The sequence below is a fragment of the Lontra canadensis genome, unplaced genomic scaffold (assembly GCF_010015895.1).
Source record: "Lontra canadensis isolate GAN:19392208 unplaced genomic scaffold, GSC_riverotter_1.0 scaffold8, whole genome shotgun sequence".
NCBI lineage: Eukaryota > Metazoa > Chordata > Mammalia > Carnivora > Mustelidae > Lontra > Lontra canadensis.
Genome location: NW_022631002.1, coordinates 9,564,366 through 9,584,862, shown reverse-complemented (window position 1 = coordinate 9,584,862; position 20,497 = coordinate 9,564,366). Strand labels below are relative to the sequence as shown.

The 20,497-nt window shown below is 46.4% G+C and overlaps 1 protein-coding gene and 1 non-coding gene across 2 annotated transcripts in view; one reads left to right on the top strand and one right to left on the bottom strand.

Moving 5' to 3' along the window:
* VAT1L (vesicle amine transport 1 like) overlaps nt 1–20,497 on the top strand; it is a 133,766-nt gene that overhangs the window by 14,518 nt on the left and 98,751 nt on the right. The window contains exons 2-3 of the mRNA XM_032853922.1: nt 8,158–8,287; nt 12,668–12,883. Of these exons, the coding sequence (XP_032709813.1) occupies nt 8,158–8,287; nt 12,668–12,883 (346 nt within the window). The remainder of the gene's footprint in view (nt 1–8,157; nt 8,288–12,667; nt 12,884–20,497) is intronic.
* Nucleotides 11,604–11,744, bottom strand: LOC116866014. The gene has a single exon (XR_004382309.1). It is a non-coding gene; the product is annotated as a small nucleolar RNA SNORA15 (small nucleolar RNA).

The window sequence follows — 20,497 nt, the reverse complement described above, 5'->3', positions numbered from 1 at the left end:
CCCAGGAAAGCTGACCTGTGACACCTTCTTTGTGTCATGATGGTGGAGGTGAGGGAGTGGGAGGGTGACAATGCCAGCAGCTCACGTTTATTGAGTCTTTCACTGTGCGTGAGGTGCTCTGTGTCACATGCCCTGTCATACAGCATCCACACCAACACTGCACGGTGAGCACCTTGCTACCCCATTTTGGAGATGAGTAGATGAAGGCTCAAGGACTTCAAGCAACTCACTTGAGAGGGGGCCAGAGGGCTAAAGCTAAGGATCTACATTTAGCTTCGGTGGTAGCGGAAGACCACCAGGACAATTCCTGGGTGACTCTTTTCTGGGGGTCAGTGTTCTGACTTCATGGTGATCTTGTGGGACAGTGTATGTCTGGTGGCTGTGTGAGCTCTCTTGCTTATCCTCTAAAAAGCCACCGATCACGCCGTACTGTAAGCAGCTTTTATCATTTCGAGGGCCCCTGTTCACTCCGGGGAGCCAAGCCTTAGGATACGCTCAGGAGGTAGGAAGGGCTCCATGGGACAGATGAATCAAGGAGCTGGGAAACCTGAGTGATGCTCTCTCAGAAGCAAAGCCCAGTAGCCAAAAGCACAGCCCTGAACTCACATTATTTGCTTTCGCACCTTGGTTTCAAGAACCTCCATGTACCTTGGTTTTGTTTCTGTAAAATGTCGTAATATGAGCGATCCCCTAGCACTGTTTTTATCTTTGTAAAAATCATGCTTCTAAAACACTTAACGCCATGCCTGCTACATAATAAGTATCCCCGAAATGTTATCTAGCCACAAATAATTCCTTTTGTCCCCATGCCCCATCATCAGAGAAACTAGAATGGGGGTTTCCACATATCTGCCAGTTTCTGGTGGGGGGGGAGCGCTCCAACTGTCACAAAGCCCTACGAAAGAACATGGTCTCACTGAGTGAGTACTGGTTACACATGAATTCAAAGGGTGTTGGACATGTTTCAGAGAACGTAGGAACTCATGATTTCAAGAGGCTTAAAGCATGTCGGTTAGTTCTATATTTTAGATTCCCTCCCATGACATCTTTCATGATCTTCATAAAAACCCTAAGTCACCAAGAACGTGACAACCTCTATTTTTGTTCGCAGTTTGGGTATAGGCGTTAGTGGCGTGATAACCACACTTTCAGAGGATACAAATTCGGGAGGAAGAGCCAGTTTTTTGGATGAAAGAATGAGGATCCAAAAAGAGCCAGACAAATTGGCATAATGAGGCTAATCTAGTAAGACCGCATTTCACAAGGGTATGTATAATCCTTTGGACCAGGATAAAAAAATTCAAGGGCCCTGGAGGACAGTGAGCGAGCTTTCCATTTTCTTATCTATTTAATCATCATCTATTAATTTTTACCTTGCCTCATTCCAAAAAGGACGTGAAGTAGCTTAAAAAGAAAGGATACTGTAGCCAGTTCCCTAAGTGGTCCCCAGACCAGCCGTGGCGGCATCACCTGGAAACCTGCTAGAAATGCAGAGTCTTGGGCCTCACTCTAGACCTGCTGAGTCAGAAAACTCAGCAGGAAGGCCCAGCAATCTGTGTTTTAACAAACCCTCCAGGGAATTCTGATACATAATAAAGTTTGAAATGCATTATATTAGAGTTTAAGATTATTTTTTTTAAGATTTTTTTTTTTTTTAATTCATTCGACAGACACAGCGAGAGAGGGAACACAAGCAGGGGGACTGGGAAAGGGAGAAGCAGGCTTCCTGCTGAGCAGAGAGCCCAATGCGGGGCTCGATCCCAGGACCCTGGGATCATGACCTGAGCAGAAGGTAGACACTTAACGACCGAGCCACCCAGGAGCCCCCAATTTTTTTTTTAAATGGAAACTCCAAAGCATTCAGAAAACTAAGATGAAGTTGAGTGTTAGGATGAGAGAGAGGACCAAGACCATAATGTCCTGCAGCTGGATAGGGGCAGGGGGAGTTCTGCAAATCTGGCTCGGAGCTTCCTACTAGCCAGTGCAAAGAAAGGAATATGATTAGTTTATAAACTGCTGGGATTGGAAGATCCGTAAAAACCAGTCCCTGTGCTGATATTCCTGTCTTCATAAAGAAGCAAATGTGTACTGTAACAAGTGATATGCTCAACAATATTCCCTCGTAGGTAAAAGAACAGGTTTCCGAAGGGGATTGAACCAATGACGAGGCAATACTTGGGATTTCTGTCGGGTGTGAGATCAGAATGTATGATGGAGTTCTGCTGATCTGTGTCAACAGAAGTAAGCTGCTGGAAGAGGGAGATTTTCATCACACTGTTCTCTGTGTGGTGGTCTGACAATGTTTGGAGTCTCATGACCAGTGCTGAGGGTACCAACAACCGGGGGAAGGAACTAAGAGGCAGGACATCTACAATCCTTCCATATAAACAACCCCTCACTTCCTTTCACCTAGAGAATAAGAGACAGGGGAACTTCTCCTTATGTCCTTGCCTCTTTTTGGCTAAACTTTTTGGGCCAATACCATTTCAAATTGGAAAGTTAATAAACTATAGCTGGTTCTTCCATCGTCCACTTGGTGGTATCCTGTAACGAATCCCTTGTGTCTTTCTTCAGTATCATTAGCATATCCAAAAGCAATGAACAGCTCCCAGACCAGGAGCCTTGAGGACAAGAATACAGACTAGTCCACCATGCTGTATAGTAGCCCTAGCAGTCAAAAGTGCAAGATTGGAAGTCATACGAAAAGGGCTCGTATCCCAGTTCTGTCACCAACTATACAACCCCAGGCAAGGCACTTCACCTTCTCCATGCCTCTCCTTCCTCATGCACAAAAAGGAGACTGAAATGGTCCACACGTTAATACATGCAGCAGCATTGTCACAGGAGAAACATTTGTTGAGTCTAGCAGAATGTAAAATGAAGGCAGCTAAACCTCTCCCATGACACATTACAGGGTTGGCATCCATCACTTAGTAGATAACAGAAAATAAAGTATCGAGACTATGGCTGGCTTGCCTTCCTTCTAAATACAACCTCAGCATCCCAAATCAGTGTCTTTTTCTAAGACCACGAAGTATCCCTTCCTGTTTACCTAAGATTTTTTTTTTTCTTAAGATTTTAAAATTTATTTATGTGAGAGAGAGTGAGCACAGGGAGAGTGAGGCGGTAGGGGTGGGGAGCAGAGGCAGAGGGAGAAGCAGAGAAGCAGGCTTCCCATTGAGCAAGGAGCCCAACACCTGTCTCAATCCCAGGACCCTGGCTTAATCCCACACCCTGGGATCATGACCTGAGCCAAAGACAGATGCTTCACCAGCTGAACCAGCCAGTCACCACCACCCTTCCCCTCCACCTCCCATTTACCTAAACTTTGATTTGGTAATATCTTAAGGAGAGCACACAGGACAAAGGAGCACCAGTAAACAGTTTGGTGTTTACTTGGTGCTGGGGAGGCACTTACCTGGGGAGGTCCTCAAAGGCTCAGCCAAGGCCCCACCGTGCACGGATGACCATATCTACTTATATCTAAGAGTTCATGGTGCCAGGGGTTACACAATAAACAAGGAGTTTGAAGACCTTAATTCAATTCAAGTCTCAGCTCTGCCATGTGCTAATTGGTGTTGTCTTTGACAAGTCAGGTTTCTTATCTAAAGAGTCTCATTCACATCTATTTAATGGGAATAATAACATACAGACTTGTTGCCCTTCTGGGATCATTACAAGGCTTCATGAGATGTGTGTGAAAGCACATTGCAAACTGCACTGTCCTGTGACATAACAGAGTATAATTTTGTAAAGGGGCTACCCCACATCTCCCTGTGTCTTCTATCACATCTCTCGTCCTTTGCTTTGAGATTTTGGGGGTCCCTTTGTCAAACCTGTCTTCATAACCCTTTAAACATAGCTTTTGAGTAATAGTATGGGAAGAACAAATTAAGGTCTTCTTTATTAAAATTATACTAATCTTTGGGGCTCCTGGGAGGCTCAGTGGGCTTTGGGGCACCTGGGTGGCTCAGTGGGTTAAAGCCTCTGCCTTTGGCTCGGGTCATGATCTCAGGGTCTGGGGATCAAGCCCCTTGTCAGGCTCTCCGCTCAGCAGGGAGCCTGCTTCCCTTCCTCTCTCTCTGCTGCCTTTCTGCCTACTTGGGATCTCTGTCTGTCAAATGAATAAATAAAATCTTTCAAAAAAATATACTAATCTTTGAGAAAAGTAAGATTACCTAGCAGAACATTTTATTAAGCACTTTCCAGCACTATTTTATTTTATTTTTGCAACAACCTTAAATGTTTAAGAACCATATAAATATTAGGTAAGAGAGAAATCTGAAGATTACCCTCTATGTGAGCCTGGGTCATGAAAATAGTCCTTGCCATCCCCAAACAATGTCTCAGTGAAAATCAGGTTATCTTAGAGAATACTGGAAACTATAATTAAGAATATGTATAGTTCAGCAAAAGAAAAGTGTTAGCCCCCATCTAAGTCCATGGCTTCGCTCTTCACTGTCTGTTTGGCCTTGGGCCAATAAACTTATTATCTCTGCACAGTGTTACTGGTTTTGTTTTTTAAAAAAACGAGGTCAGGGTGCCTGAGTGCCCCAGTGGGTTAAGGCTCTGCTTTTGGCTCAGGTCATGATCTCAGAGTCCTAGGATCGAGCCCCGCATCGGGCCCTCTGCTCCTCAGGGAGCCTGCTTTCCCCCCTCTCTCTCTGCCTGCCTCTCTGCCTACTTGTGAATCTCTCTCTCTCTGTCAAATAAATAAATAAAATCTTTTTTAAAAATGAGGTAAAAAATGTCTGTCCAGTGGATGATTTAGGGTTATTGACTACAGTATTTGTTTTACTTTGTTTGTGTCTTTTGGTTTTGTGAGACAGGGACCACACATGTAACCCAAACAAAGAGGTTCTGTTCTAAAGACAGGTGTGGAGTAGCAAAAGAATTCGTGAATCAGAGGGCAGGAGGCACACCGGGCCTGGGCCGTCCCAAGTATGGAGACTGGACCTTCTCACTCTTGGGAACCTGGCACCGAAATCTGGGAAGCCCACCCTTGGTCAGCCTGCTGGGTTGCTTCTGTTGCTCTTCCAAGTCTTTTCCCTTTAATTTCCCTACATCCTGGCTTTTTCACTTCTGCCTTCCTAGAGCACAGGTCAATGGGGCCCTCTAGTTCAGTTTTATCTTTTGATGTCCTTCCTGACGAAAAGTTGTTTTTATTGATATGTGTTTCCTAATTCAGAGTTTTGGAGAGAACACTCATAAGAAGCATTGGATTCCTGCTTAGGTTAGGAATGGCCACTCCTCCAACCTTGGGCCCCCACTGTTGCAATCCGCTGTCGAGAGATAAGTGATAAACATGGCCCCTAGGACACGCCACTTTAGCCAGGGCCGTGGGTGAGGTTCCCATGAAGAGATGCTGTATGTAAGCGTTCAAGTTCTAGACTTTGCTTGCATTCAGATCCTGACTTTGACCGTTTCGAAAGGTGAGACCGTCAGCAAATTACTTCATCTTGCTCAGTCTCTGTTTTCTCGTCTGAACAATGGGTGTGATAGTTCGTACCTCGTAGGAGTATTGTTGAGTCTTAAATAATGAAAGTAAACTACTTAGCACAGTTCTTGCCATAAACTGAACCCTCAGTAAAGGCTTGCTCTATCCATCTCAGGAGCAGGTACGTGGACGGGCACCTTGCACTAGGTCTGGTACAGCATGTAAAGGTACTCCATTAATAAATGTTCACCACTCTTTGTGTGGGCATGAATACTGGCCCATTCCCTGTCCCCTGGAATATACCCACTTCCTGTTTCTTTCCTGAGGACAGGCGGTGTTCTCCACAACCCCAGCAGAATTGCTGCTTGCTTCACTGTGGAAATGGAATGCTATGGGCTTTTCTAAAGTCGGTCTTACTTGGCCTTTCTCGCTGGATTTGAGCAGCTGGCTCTCAGCTTACAGTGTGCCCACGTCATGCTGCATGGGAGTCCAAGGCAGCCCTACTGAACAGCATAACAAGCGTCTAGGATGCGACCTCCAGGGGACTAGCAGGTTTACAGAACTGTCAAGTAATTTCTTCTGGCATTGTCCATCAGGGTGTTGGGAAATCATAAGTTTTCACATAAAGGAAAACACTGGGCTAAAATATGCAGGAAAGAGATGGAGTGCTTGATCTGGGACATAGAAATTCCTTTTATTGTTATACGGTGATGCTTTCTTTATTTGGTTGGGTTGGAAAATGGGCTGTCTCACCCAAGTGAAGCTCCTGGGTATAGCCAAGCTTTCCTATCACAGTTCTGAAACGGTTTTTAACTCTTGTTCAGTGGGAGTCTTCCTAAAACGTACCATGTACTTCTGCCTTCTCAAGAGAAGATACACATCTGAGTGCTAGCGTTTATTGGACACTTACTGTGTACCCGGCATCTTGCTTAGGTGTTTACCTGTCACTCATTTTCCCACCACCCCTGTGAAACAGGTACAACCATAGCCTCCACTTCACCGACCAGGAAACAGAGGCTTGCAGAGGCTAAGGAACGGGTCCGAGGTGACACGGGCAAAAGTGGTGGAACCAGGATTGGTGCCCAGGCCACTCCAGGCTCTTAAGAACCTGACCGTGCTACCGGAGAACAGTTTGGTTGATCAATGACCCTACGAACTGTTAACCGTCAAAGCGTAGGATCTCTGGAAGTCACATGCATATCTCGGAAATGTGTCCATTCCTCCGAGCATCTCTTCGCTCCTTTTTGAAAGGCCACTCACACCGGTGGCACCTCTGTTTGAGTACTCATGAGTACACTCCTTCACCTGGCAGGTGCTGCTTGCTGCCTGCTATGCCTCTGTGGGTCTGGTGCATGCCAGGTGCTCAGGAAACAGAGGGACACGAGGCAGGCGGCTGCCTTTGAGGAGGACACGCATTAGCGATACTTCAGCTGGGGCAGGAAAAATTCAGGCTGGGGCAGCCTGATATGTGGCCAGGAAAACTTTGAGAAGGTGGCCGCCCTTGAACCCACCTTTCAAGGATGTCATCCCCCTCATCGTTACCCACTCTCTGTGGGGGACACTGATGACCAGGAGATCTAGGTAGAGTCTGATGTTTCCTTGGCTCCAAGGCAGCTGAGGAAGGAATGGGCAAGCTGTGTTTCAAAAGTGGTTCGAGTCATCTTGCTTGGAAAAGAAGGACCCTGGGCCAGACCGAGGAGTTTTCACGCCTGTTTCCTATAACCCGAGTCTTTCTTAGAATGGTGGCTTATGAAAACAGTTAGTATACTAACTCTATATACTCATTAGAGTATCTGGTGAAAAAAATGTGTTTTCTCATTTGATTAGTAAATGAGTGTTCAACACAGTTTCTAAGACTAGCTCTTAAAAAGAAAACAACAGTTTGGAACATTGATATTATTAAAATTGAGTATATGATTTTCCAGGGGGATGGCTTAATATATTTTATCTTTTTTTTTCTTTTTGGCTTAATATATTTTAATGATAACTAATGTATTTCAAAAGTAATATGTTAATAGAAAAGACCTGGTCCCTTTTCTCATCCAGAGAGAACTAAGATTTTTGAAACAAACCCTCCAGTATCAATCCATTTGATCTCACTTCCAGTTACAGTCCTCCAGTTGGATGTAACATAGTCCCTTGATGGCGGCTACTTGCCATTATGGTTGCTGTGGATGGCACAGTGCTGGTGTGAGTTTGTGTGCTGACTGATATGTGAGGTTGTTTTGAGACCTTTTGAATCTGTCCTTTTTCTCTCTCTCTTCTCGTGGACTGGCTGATGGCCATGGTGTCTGGCTGCTTTCCATGTGTCTTCTTATAACTCCTTCCTAGTACATTCTTTCCCCACGAGGAAATGCTAGCATGGCTAATGACAAGGTTAGCCAACACGTGTTGTTAGAGTAGGAGTAAGCAGGCTCTGCGAGAGCACAAAGGGGCTGTCGTGTACATCGGAGGGCAACATCCGCAATGGCTATTCTAACTGCCAGGAAAGCGTCCCTTGTCTGTAGAGATAATTGTTTTTGCTTTATTCATGACTTCCAGTCAAATGACTTACTATTAGGCATATTTTTCAAGAAGTAAAAAAAAATAAATAAAAAGAAAAGAGAGAGGAGTGGGGGGAGGGAGAGAGGTCCAAGAAGGGGATGGAAGAAAAGTCAAGCCAAGTGCATTCTCTTGGATTCCATTCTGAATGTCTCTCTTTTTACATTTGCCATTCACAGTGGTTTAAACTTCATTGACTTGATGGTGCGACAGGGGAACATCGACAATCCTCCCAAGACCCCCCTGGTGCCAGGATTCGAGTGTTCTGGGATTGTTGAAGCTCTAGGGGACAGCGTGAAAGGATATGAGGTAATGTGCTGACTAATGATGGAAGAAAGTCATATCCATTTGGAATCTGTTGGCATATAAAAGATGATGAAAAAAAGTCCGAGAGAATCTATGGTGTATGTTATTATTGGATCTCACTGGTAGGGTTTACTAACATGTTTATAAATGATAGGATTTTCCACATGCCTCATACCTTTCTCGTGTACTGTCTTGGTTGCTTCTGGGGACAGCCTGGTGAAGTGGCCAGGGAAAAATTTGTCTTCCCCTTAATTCATGCAATACAGCTGTTAACAAGAATATCTGGCCTTGGATTAACTAGGCTTGCATAACCCCTCACCCTCTCCATGGCTCCCATTTTCCCACTGCCTCAGGCTCAAAAACCAACTACAAAACATAGAAGTTGGGCAGAAACATCCTCTGTATTTCATAATTTGGTTCCTTTCAGTATCTACTTAACTGATGCATTTAAGTAATCACTTATAAATGATTCTTTTTTTTTTTTTAAGAACTTATTTCTTTATTTGACAGAGAGAGAGAGAGATCACAAGTAGGCAGAGTGGCAGGCAGAGGGAGAAGGAGAAGCAGGCTTTCCGCTAAGCAGGGAGCCCGTTGTGGGGCTCGATCCCAAAGGCAGACGCTTAACTGACTGAAGCACCCAGGCGCCCCTTATTAATGATTCTTTTGGACACTGGGAAAGTGACATTTTTGAATGATGATTTTTAAAGGCACAGGGTAGAGATACTTGCCAATGAAACAGAACTGGCCAGGGGTTGATGGCTTTGGGAACAGGGCAGTGGATAAAAAGCGATATTATATTTTTCTATTTTGTATGTGTTTGAAATTCTCCATAATAAAAAATTTTTTATCGATGAAAAGATATATGACCCTTCCTACCACTGTAATGCAAATCAAATAGAATCCGGTCTCTAAAAACTGAAAAACTGTGGGCAAATCAATCGCACAAAATTGCAGCAGTTTGGAGTGAGAAAAACCAATGCCAATCAGGTCCAAGAGCTCTCGCTCATAACTTAAGTGCTTCCCCAGGGAGAAATGAATAGAGCTAACATTTGAGAGTCCACCATAACCAGAAACACGGGCAAGTCATCCTTCTTCAGCCTCACCACAATGCTGAGAGGTAAACACTGCTATTATCCCCTTGGAGATGAAGTTCAGAAGGGTACAGGTGTTTCCGATGAGGCCAGAGAGGTAATGGGACATGGATTCAAGTCACCAGATCTTCACGCCAGTTCCCAACCTGCAAATGCTGCAGAGCTAAATGCAGAAAGGAAAATCCTATAGAGGCAACGCCAAAATGCCCTTGGCCTTGAATGGGAGCCTGCGGCTCAGGCTCAGTGCATCTGAGCCTCAGTACACTCTGAAAATATCAATATGTTCCAAATTCCCTGGGATGAATGTCTGAAAAATCTCATCCCACACATCAGTCTTTTTGTCACTGGTTTCCAGATAATACAGCAGAAAAGTGTTAAGACGTAAACGCATTTCCACCTTCCTTTCATATGACTTTGCATTTTCTGTCCCCAGGTTAGCAACAGACCCAGAAGCAGCACCATCTCTCCCAGCAGTGCTGTGTATGAGGAACAGTATCTGTTCTTCACTCCTCCACCTAGTCCTGAAGAAGAAGATCACACTCCTCATGCTATTAATCCTGAGCCTTGCACAAATACTCCATTATTTTAGAATATAACAGTAGACAGTGATGTCATTGGCCTCGGTTTCGAAGGAGGTCATACAGTGCTTGATTATATATTTTTCCTTTATATGTGATCCCTCTTCCACTGCTTAGGCCTGGCTTACTTCCTGTCAGTCCTCTCCTTCACCCCCAGTCCCCTCCAGTGACTTTCAGCTGCATAAACAAATGACAGAAGCCACCTGTAGGTTTCCAGTCTGGGTGCAACTTAGGGGAAAACCGATACTAATATTCCGCCTAAAATTTTGACTTGAGATTTTCAACCACGACATCGGAGATGGACTATCACAGGGCAGCACAGTGAATAGCTGTGGTCTGATGCATTGCAGGGGAGGCTTACGAAGTTGTCTCCAGAGGCACAGCCATAAAGGAAAAACTGGGGCTCCGTCATCCAGCACCGATTTCTTTTTATTAACAAAATCAAACAAGGAGGTGAATTCGATATTTAAAAAAAAAAATAAGCTGCCTACGTCTGGACTCAGACTAGATCTGATGTGATGGCTAAACCACTCTTGGCATTTTTATAAGGAAGCGATGGTGCAAAGTTGAAGGAGAGCCCTGGAGCGGTCAGCCCTGCTGGGATGGCTGTGACCGTCACTGTCGAGGGGGCTGAACTACTCTTCACTGCCCTCTGTGTTGACACTGGGGCCATCAGCTACCCGGAGGTACTATGTGTCTTTGGGTTTGCACGATGCTGTGCGGAAGAGGATGCCAGTGTTAGAACTTGGCTATCCTCCGGTCCAAGCGGGGACCAGATTGGACATTTAAGATGATAATTCCCAACGTTCAGCCGCTGGTCTTCAGCCCCTCTAGGGATTGGGGCACTCACTGCTACGGGGACAGCCTCTCCTTTACATCAGTTCCTTCATTAGACAGCTGTGCCTTCTGCTTTGTGAGACACAGTGGGTCTGTGTTTAGTATGTGATCATTGACCTGTCAGTTCCATGAGACCAGAAACCAGTCTGTTACAGAAATCAGTAACACTGACTGTTCTTTCTTCACCTTGCATGCATCACTGCCAAGTATGCTGTGTGTATATTATGTTATTTACTTTCCCTAAGGACCCCTTCCTAATACATGGAAGAAACGTAAAGAGTTACACTAATATTCCCAGAGGCGGTTGGTCCACCTGGCGTGCAGCCTTAGAGAACTCTGTCTTCTTTGTAGCGCTCACCCCAGGTGTGATGGATTAATCATTTGTATCTGGAGTCCTCCTTGCGAGACTCAATTCCTGTCTCAGCTACTCCCTAGCTACATGACCTTGAGCGTGTGCCTTCATCTCTCTTGGCCTCCATTTCAATGTCTGTAAAATCTATAACTGTTCATCTGTAATATGAGCTCTTACGGACCCATCTCATAGGAGGCTTCTGTTGTCATTTGTCGAGTAGGGAAAGAAGGGGAAGAAGAGAAATGCTAAGCTATAGAGAAAACAGGAGACTCCGTTATAAATACATAAAACTAAAGCACACGTATATAAAAGCCATTCATTTACTGAAACTTCACTCTGACCACAGTGATTTGAATATTGTGTTTGAAAGTCAGAGTCCAAGCAACTAACATCAAAGGGCAGAGTGGTTCAACTTCACCAGCGCTCCACAGCTCCTACAAGCTGCTACCATCGGTTCACTCATTTCTGTTTCCCTTTAATGATGATATGCTATGAAAAAACTTAGCAATCCATCATAACCACTTTAAAGAATGCTTTTTTTTTTTCCCATGATGTCTGGCTATGTAAACAACTGATAAACAGAACACAGTACTCAGCCTTGCCTTCATAGGGGTTTTGTAAAGATGAGATGAGTTAAAACATGCGATGCCCTTAGGACAATGCCTAATGTATAATACGTGTCCAAAAAAGGGCTAGTTGTTTGTCACACCCCATGGCACCCTCCTGTTTTGCTCTAAGTAAGTCTGGTTGTTCTCGTTCAGTCTTCTGCACTTAGATTTACACACGCCTCTGATGTACCCCATCTCATGTCTACTGTGATCTGTAATCCGGTGCTAACCTTTGATGCAAATGCCCCAGTAAACTAGCCTGGCAGGGAATCCCTGTGGAGTAGCAGAAAACAAATGAGAGTAGATTTTACTCTCAGTTCTGCCTGTTTAAATTTCCTTATGGCTTAGTTCTCCTCGACTCCAAAACAGAGATGAGATGCAAGGCTGAGTTGGTAAAATGAGCTCCCGACAATAACATGCTACGGGTGTGATGTGATGACATTGTACATTTATGCTTGGGAAGGGGGGTAGAGAACCTGGCTTCCATGGCCTCCAGCAAGTTTTCATAGATGAGCTTCAGAGCATCCACGAATGCCTTGGAATTGGGAGGTAAGTGAGAGTGAGCGTATTTGAGGGTTTGGTATTCTTTTGTTTTTTTCTGGGAAGGAATCTATAGTTTCCATTAGGTTCTTAAAGGGATTTGAGAAGTCTTGGGGTGCCTGGGTGGCTTAGTTGGTTAAGCGTCTGCCTTTGGGTGAGATCATGAGCCCAGGGTCCTGGGATCGAGCCCCACATCAGGCTCCCTGCTCAGTGGGCAGCCTGTTTCTCCCTCTCCCACTCCCCCAGCTTGTGCTCTCTCTCTCTCTCCCTCTCTGCATCAAATAAATAAAATGTTAAAAAAAAAAAAAGGAGGATTTGAGAAATCTTTCAAAAAAGAGTAAGAAGCTTCCATTAACCTTGTGCCTCCCCATTCCCAGATCGGTGACCGTGTCATGGCATTTGTCAATTACAATGCCTGGGCAGAGGTGGTCTGCACGCCGGTGGAATTTGTCTACAAGATCCCAGACGACATGAGCTTCTCAGAGGCTGCCGCATTCCCCATGAACTTCGTCACAGCCTACATGATGCTGTTTGAAGTTGCCAACCTTCGAGAAGGGATGTCCGTGCTTGTGCACTCGGCTGGCGGCGGCGTGGTAAGTCAGTTGGTTGTGCCTCCTCTTCCTCAAAATCATAATGGTGAGAGTGGACTGAGAGCCAGCTGGCAATGAGATTCCTATGTGAGCTTTGTCCGTTAGTGGCTGTGATCTCTGTGGTTCTGGATGAAGCTCACGTGCGTGGCAGAGCTCATACAGATGACTGTGTTGGGGGTAGGATGAGCGTCTGGAGTCTGAGAGGTCTCCAAGATGGCATGTTAGGACTCAGTGGGTCTTGGAGATGGTTTCAGTATTGGTCTCACAATGGACTGTTACGCTGATCATTATGCGATGCCTCATGAGTCATGCACTACTAATATTATCTGGAGCACCAAAATGGTGGATGACCTACTTCTTTGATAAATCACCATGGATTCTAGGTTGTTCCCATCGTCATGACATCCCTATTCATTTGTGTTCTGATATCTTTTCTTGAGTGGGAGAGGTGAGTGGAGGTTGTATTAGCACACTGGGAATGACACATAAACCTAAAATGCCTGGGAGAGTGGTAGAACACGCTAGTATCACCCATCAGGCGTGTCTTTGATAAGGGGAGAGGAGAAATAACGGAAATACAAAATTGCTGCCTCGCAGATCAGGGGTGGTGGAAATTTCTTCTGTGGTTTGGATATATCTCAGTGCCAGTCAGTCCGTCCCTACTGCACACCTGCCGCACAGCAAGGACTGTGTTCCCATCACAGTCTACTGGGGTCTACGTAGAACTTTGGTCTTTCTGAACGGGAGAGATATGATTTGTTCATCCAACACGTATTTACTGAATACACACTATGTTCTGGATTCTGTGGGTTAGAGATTAAAAAGATAAGTTCCTAATACAGCCTTTAGTAGGGTTTGCCCTCGGTATTGGTGGTTCCATGGTTTGATGAGCTCAGAAATGAATTCGTATGGTTGGGTCTATCTCAAAGATGTTTTCATTGGAGGTTCTGCCAATATTCATTTTTTTTCTTATCTTGGCTTTCTATGGCTATCAAAACCCTACCCGGTATAAAGGATGTTTCTGTTTTCCTTTCCAAGAAGGCAAACTCACACATGAAAATGTGAAGGCAAAGACATGAAACTTTAGGAATGCCTTATGAGGAATATATTCCATCGCGTTAGCAAATGTGCTGATGTCTTCTGACCATGAGTAAAGATATAATAAAAGCTAAACATCCTTAGAAAAGAAATGGATTTCAGTGCCAGTGAATCTACTAGCAGCAAGCAAGCCATTTAGAATGCTGGCATTTATGGTCTTTAAGTGCTCAGCATACCAAGTGCCGGAGACTTGTTTTCATGTTGTCGACACAAACTCCAGTCTCTACAGTGGTGCTGTACCCAGTTCTGCTGGGGACCAGTGTTTAAAACATTGGCACTGATGAGGTTTCCTTTTGTATGTTCATCTTTTTTTCATTTTGAGTTTGTTCCTGGAACCAAGAGGGGCATGTGTCTCACTCTTGGGGGATAACAAAAGTTTTTAGCATGCCTTATTCTGGGCTTCTGGACACTAAAACAGTAAGATCCAAAATGTCAGACAGATTAGGCAAACGGGAAAGGAGCAATGAGATTGGAAGACAAATAGGTGCCCATAATGCAGACTCTGACGTCCTAAAGCTTTGCTGCAGATCCTTCCTTCCTAACCAGCCACACGAGCTAGTGTTCATTTGAGGGAAACAAACCAATTAGTGGGGGAACCATAGCTAGCCCTGTGTTAGGAGACTGGAAGTAGCTCTCTGTGGTTTCTCATAGGAAATATATGTGGACATGCAGTAAACCATCCTCCCCAAGGCTGTTAAAATAAATGCAACTATTTCCGTGATGCTTGTTCTTATGGTGTGCCCTGAATGTCAGCTAATAGCACCAAAGTAAAGCAACATTTAGTGAAAGCAGATATCCAGAGCCAAAGGGATGTGGTTTGTTTTAACCTATGGAGAGTTTAAAGGTGTCATTGGACGGCCCAGCTCTCAAGTGAGTGTGTCTCCTCGAATGATGTTTCTCCCAACCGAGATCTGACTGGTGGTGTGCAGCACTGAGTTCAAGGTAGCCATTAGAGGACTTTTGGCCAACTGCACGTCCATGTATGTGAATACTGAACCAAGCTGGGTGGAGCTGATGCTATCTTACAAAAACCAAGGAGTCCCAGGGAGAGCCCAGACCATTCCATTGCCCCACAGTGGAAAGAGCAGTGAGTCACCCCCAGAGCTAGATTCCTCCCAAGGAACAAGCATTCGCGGCTGTCATGGTGGGGGGCGGGGCTCCCTAGGGAGTGCTTTTTTAGGCACTATCTGGGGTAACCTAGGAAGAATGGAGGCGCTTCCCATCACTGTTGAACAAATCTGGTAAGTGCAGCCTCTGCCCGTGATTGCCGTGCTAGTAGGATTATGACCTCCCACTGACACCCACGTCCTCATCCCTGGCTCCAATGAGTAGTTTCTCTTGCATGGCAAAACAATTTTGCAGATGTGATTAAGGTAAAGACCTCCAGATGGAGAGATGAGCCTGGAAGATCCAGGGGTGCCCAAGGTCATCGCAAGGGTCTTTAAAGATGGAAAAGGAAGGTAGAAGAGTCGGAAAGAGATTTAAAGATGTTGCACTGCTGGCTTTGCTGATGGAGGAAGAGACCACAAGCCAAGGCATGCGGGCGGTGTGCAGGTGCTGGGAAAGACAGGAAAATGGGCTCTCCTCCTGCAGCTTCCTTAAGGGATACAGCCCCACTAACGCTCTGAGTTTAGCTTAGTGAAATCCATTTTGGACCTGTGATCTCCAGGACAAAATACAACTGTTTTCTTTTGTTTTGTTTTTGGAGCCACTGTTCGTGGTGATACGTGGGAAGCTCTCACTGCAGCCTCAAGGGGAAATGAGTGCAGCCACATTCCCTGGGCCACCTCCCTTCTCACTGCAGAGGGCCCACAGGGGCCTGAAAAAGATACAAGAAGCAGGCAGCAGAACTGGGATTCACACCCATCTCTGGCTAATTCCAAAACCTGTTCTCTCCATTCAACAACCCGGAATGTTGGGAAAACCCAAATCATTCATTCCTTCATTTATGCATTTGTTTGACCTCTACCCAGTGTTGACTGTAGAGCCAGGAGCTGTGGTCCCGGGGCATGTTTTCTCACTTGGGGTTGATAAGATGACAGATTATACCTAATTAGGATAGTGGCACCTAGGTGGCGCAGTGGCTTAAGTCTTCCAACTCTTGATTTTGGCTCAGGTCATGAGCTCAGGGACATGAGATCGAGCTCCACGTCAGGCTCTGCACCGGGCGTAGAGTCTGCTTAAGATTCTCTCTCTCCCTCTGCCTGCCCCCATGTTCTCTCCCTCTCTAAAAAACAAAAAAACATCTAATTAGCATAAAGTTTCCTAAGTCAAGTTAATATGAAGTTTGCAGTTCTAATGGCACCAAGACTGCTGTCTGGTTGTTATCCACGGCTGGGGAGTTTGCAGACAGAATGTGAGGAATCCCAGCCTCAGCTGTAATTCTGAAGGACACTAAGACAGCACCGCAGTCCCTTAATATCCAAGGGGGCTTTATTCCAAAACTCCCCACCCCCACCCCATGGATGCCTGGAACTGTAGATACACTAAAGCCTACGTACCATGTTTTTTCCTGTCTGTCCACACCTAGGATAAAGTTTAATTTATCAGTTAGGCATAGTGACAGATGAACAACACAGTGAGAAACAGAATAACACAACAGTGTATTGTAATGAAGTTATAGGACGGTGATCTCTCAAACACCTCATTGTACTGTAGGCACCCTTCCTGTGACCATGTGAGATGGTAAGATGCCTCATGATGACTAGGAATGAGGTGAATGATGTAGGCTCGGGGATGTAGCACCAGGCTCCTGCTGGCCTTTCCGACCGTCTGCTTCTGGACCTGGGTTGACCACAGGCAGTTGAAACCGCGGAGAGAAAAACCGCAGATAAGGGAGGGACCACTGCGTAGTAAAGCAATTCCATCCTGAGCAGATTACTTTCCCAATGGAATTGCCCCGGTGTCTACACTGCTCCGTCACATCTTTGAACACACTTTCCCTGTGACAAGAGCAGAACCCGACAGCCTGAGAAGGTAATGCCCCTGATCGTATTTTCAGAATCTGGTAAAAAATGGGCCTACAGTCTCATAAAGGGAAAGTGAGTGGGGCTCGGGTCAGGGCCTTACGACCAGGAATTTGCTGCCCGTCCCATTTACCAAGCTGGTAGGGCCCGGGCTGTCTTGGTTGGGATGTGCTTGGTTTCTGCAGGGTGGCATTGCTGTCACTTGCGGTCCGTTGTGTCTGTCTGACATTTGATGCTTTCCAGTTTTGGGCATTCTTTTACCTTTTCATCATGTCATCTGAACAGAGAGGCGCAGCCTGCGACGGGCCACAGATCTTGGAAAGGAAAGCAGAGCTCAGCTTCCAGACGGACTTAAATGGCTACTACTCAATTATTCAGTTGTACTCATTAGGGATGGGGCACTTCCCCCTGCCACTGAAATCACTGGGAGGGAGCAACCACAGATGGGAGAGCCGGGGTCTTCGGAGGGGGCACCCGAGGCTCCCCCACCACAAATGGTCCTCTCTGAATGGCCGACTCACCATACGTCATGTTAACATTACACTGGTAGAGCCTGGGGGGAAGTCTGGGTCCTCCGTGTGCTGGAGGATTTGGACCTGTCGGATAGTCATTCCGTTTTATCAGAAAGGACACAACCATCTGCAGAATCACTATGTGAGAATATTTTGTTGAAAACAAAATCATCATTGATCACGGAAGGCCCCAGCCTCTACCCAGCCAACCTAGCCAGCAATGCAGGAGCCGTGGGGAGCCCTTCTGCATGGGATAATTTTCCATATCTTATGATTCAGTCCTTCGTTCATTTGCTCATTCTGCACAGAGGTACAAGGGCCTTCCCAGTTCCAGATTAGGCACTAGGCATTCAACAGAGAAAAAAAACAGATTTTCTCCTTCCAGCAAGAAGCCCTATAAATCAAAAGTGGGCAAAGAACTACAGAATCACAAGAATAACTTTGCCAAGTGCCACGAAAGGGAGATCCAAGCCGATACAGTGCTTCTAAGAGGGAAATGACCTGGGATAGAGGCGGGGGAGAGGGGAGGCAGCGGGGGGCGGGAGAGGCTTTCACAAGGAAGTGGCCTTTGCACTGTGATCTCAGGATGACACGCAGGCACCCTGGACAAGAGTGGAGGCGGAGGTGGAGATGGAGGTGGAGATGGAGGGTAGGGCATTCATGAGAAATAGAGGCAGGGGTAGGTATAAAGAATTCTAGACAACAGGGCATTTCTTATACCCACCCGCTTCTCCCTGCCCCTCCTCCTGGTTTTCTCATGGCCCCTGCCTCTCTCTGCCACTTCCCTGCAGCCCCCATTTGATTGCCTTTCTGAGCAGTCTCCCCTCTCAGTGCAGCTCTGTACTTGCATCCAGCACACCGATCTGCTCCTGTCACCCCCTGCTTATACCCCCAGACACTCCCACTGTTGGTAGGTTCAAGTTCAGTCTCCTGAGCTTCCTGGTACAGATGGCCCTCATCTTCTGGAACTTGTCTTTCTCTCTGGCCACCTCCCCCCACCCCTCTTCTTTCAGCAACACCGAAGGACCCACAGCTCCCACAGGTGTGTGGCTGAGCTGGCTGTCCAGCCACATTCAGCGTTTTTAAGCCGCCTTCCCCCGCCCCTGGCCCTGTGTCCAGCTGGGGCACACACCTGAGCTCAAGCCAATGGGACATGGCAGAGGTCACGTGATGCCCACCACTTGGCAGGCCGGCCCTTCCTGTGAGACCCTCCGTGCTCTCTGCCCTCCCGTTTCCCAGCAGATGGCAAAGCTGGCCCGGGAGCTTATGCCTCCCACTGCTAGGACCCTCAGTGACTGCCTTTTCATGCCGTGTCCTGTCCCTGCCCCATGGCCATTTAGACTTTATGCGAGCAGGGGGAGAAAAGAAACTCCTGTTGTCTTAATTCCAGAGATTCCAGGGATCACCTGTTACAGCAGCTAACGTGGCGTTTCCGTTGCCCCGCACACAGAGCATCTGGCTCTCCTGCGTCCCTGGGCTGCGACCACCTCCTCCCTCTGCTGTCCCTGGGGTAATGGTGAAGCCATGGCCCCTGGAGGCAGACAGTCTACATCCAAAGCCCACCTCCTTGGGCAGGCTGCTCAGTCCCCTCCTTCACATAATGGAAATACTAACATTACATTTACTTCGCAGAGGGTTTCTATGTAGGTTAAATGAGGTGATGCTTAGGAAGCACTTATCATAGGACCTGACGCAATATGTTAGCTGTTATCATTATGATTATTACGTGTTGGTTTGCTCATCTTATCCCCTCCCCCCAACCTGTAAGCCCCCCTCCATCACAGCACCTGGGTCTTAGTGCCTGTTTCTTGCCACTTAATAAGTGCAGTAAACATCTGTGAATCAAAAAGCTGTCACAGGCCATTTTCCTATGTTCTAGAAGTGTTATCTGCTGAGCAAAGGAGAGCCCCATCACTGAGTTAATCCCAGGGGGAAGTAAACAGCATTCCTGGTGATCCTGTACATTTCAATCTCTTAAGCAGTCCTCAGTGATCTTGCTCATGCCGTCCAACATTCTGAATATTCTTTACAGAGTTTTTTTAAAATCTGTATTCTGTGTGCATTACTCATTGAATGAGGTGCCCTTTTCATGGCCCCATGGCTGTCCCACCTATCACCCTCTCCATCACTCCACGGTCCAGCTATCCTTAGTCCGTATCCATCCCTGAGCATCCCAACTAGCGTGATGTGCACGAGGCCTTAGGGCCGGAAGGAAACAAAGACAGACACCAACTTGTGTTGAACAAACATTAGTTGTGTAGTAGAATCGTTGAGAACGTGACTCATCGTGTTCTTTGTAACAGCTCTCTCCTGTTGGAGCCCAGTGCACAGCACACGGCAGTGAAGAGATGAAGGATGAACTCTAGAGTCAGACCCCAAGCCCACCTTCACAACTACCCTAAGACTCAGTTTCCCCATCTGTAAAATGGGCTGATACTAGTGCCAGCCTCAGGTAGTACTTGTGAACTTGGGGCAGTGCTCGGCACGGGACAGACACCCAGTGAAATCTGGTGATTATAATTTCCTAGGTTAAGGGGCTCAGTGTTGCTTCCAAGGCTGCAGTGTTCACCAGCAGGAAGGATGAAATCTGAGTGCAAATATCCAGCACCGGGAACTCCCGATCCCACAGCAGTGGCCTCGGAAATGTGTGCACCTCCCCTCGTTTCTTCTGCCGGCCCCACCTTGTACCCTAGACACGGAGGGCTTCACTAGAGCAGGACCTCCTGCTCTCCAGGGGCTACAACACTAGGAAACGAAGCCTCTGAAAATTTAAAGAGAACAAAGTGGTTCTGTCATATCCTTCATGAATAATCGAAGTTACGAGGATAAATGGTATGGTAGCTTAAGCAGCAAGGGCTGCAGCCTAACTCCAGGATGGCTAACTCCTTGTTCTCTGATGACCCCAAGGAAAAGACCCTCACCTTCCTAAATGTCAAAGGTGCTTCAGTGACATGTCATGGAACAACGCCCCACCTCGCGGCTTCTGGCAGCCTCTAGGGCAGCAGCTGGTGCCTGGAGCCCTCACGTCAGCAATATGCCTT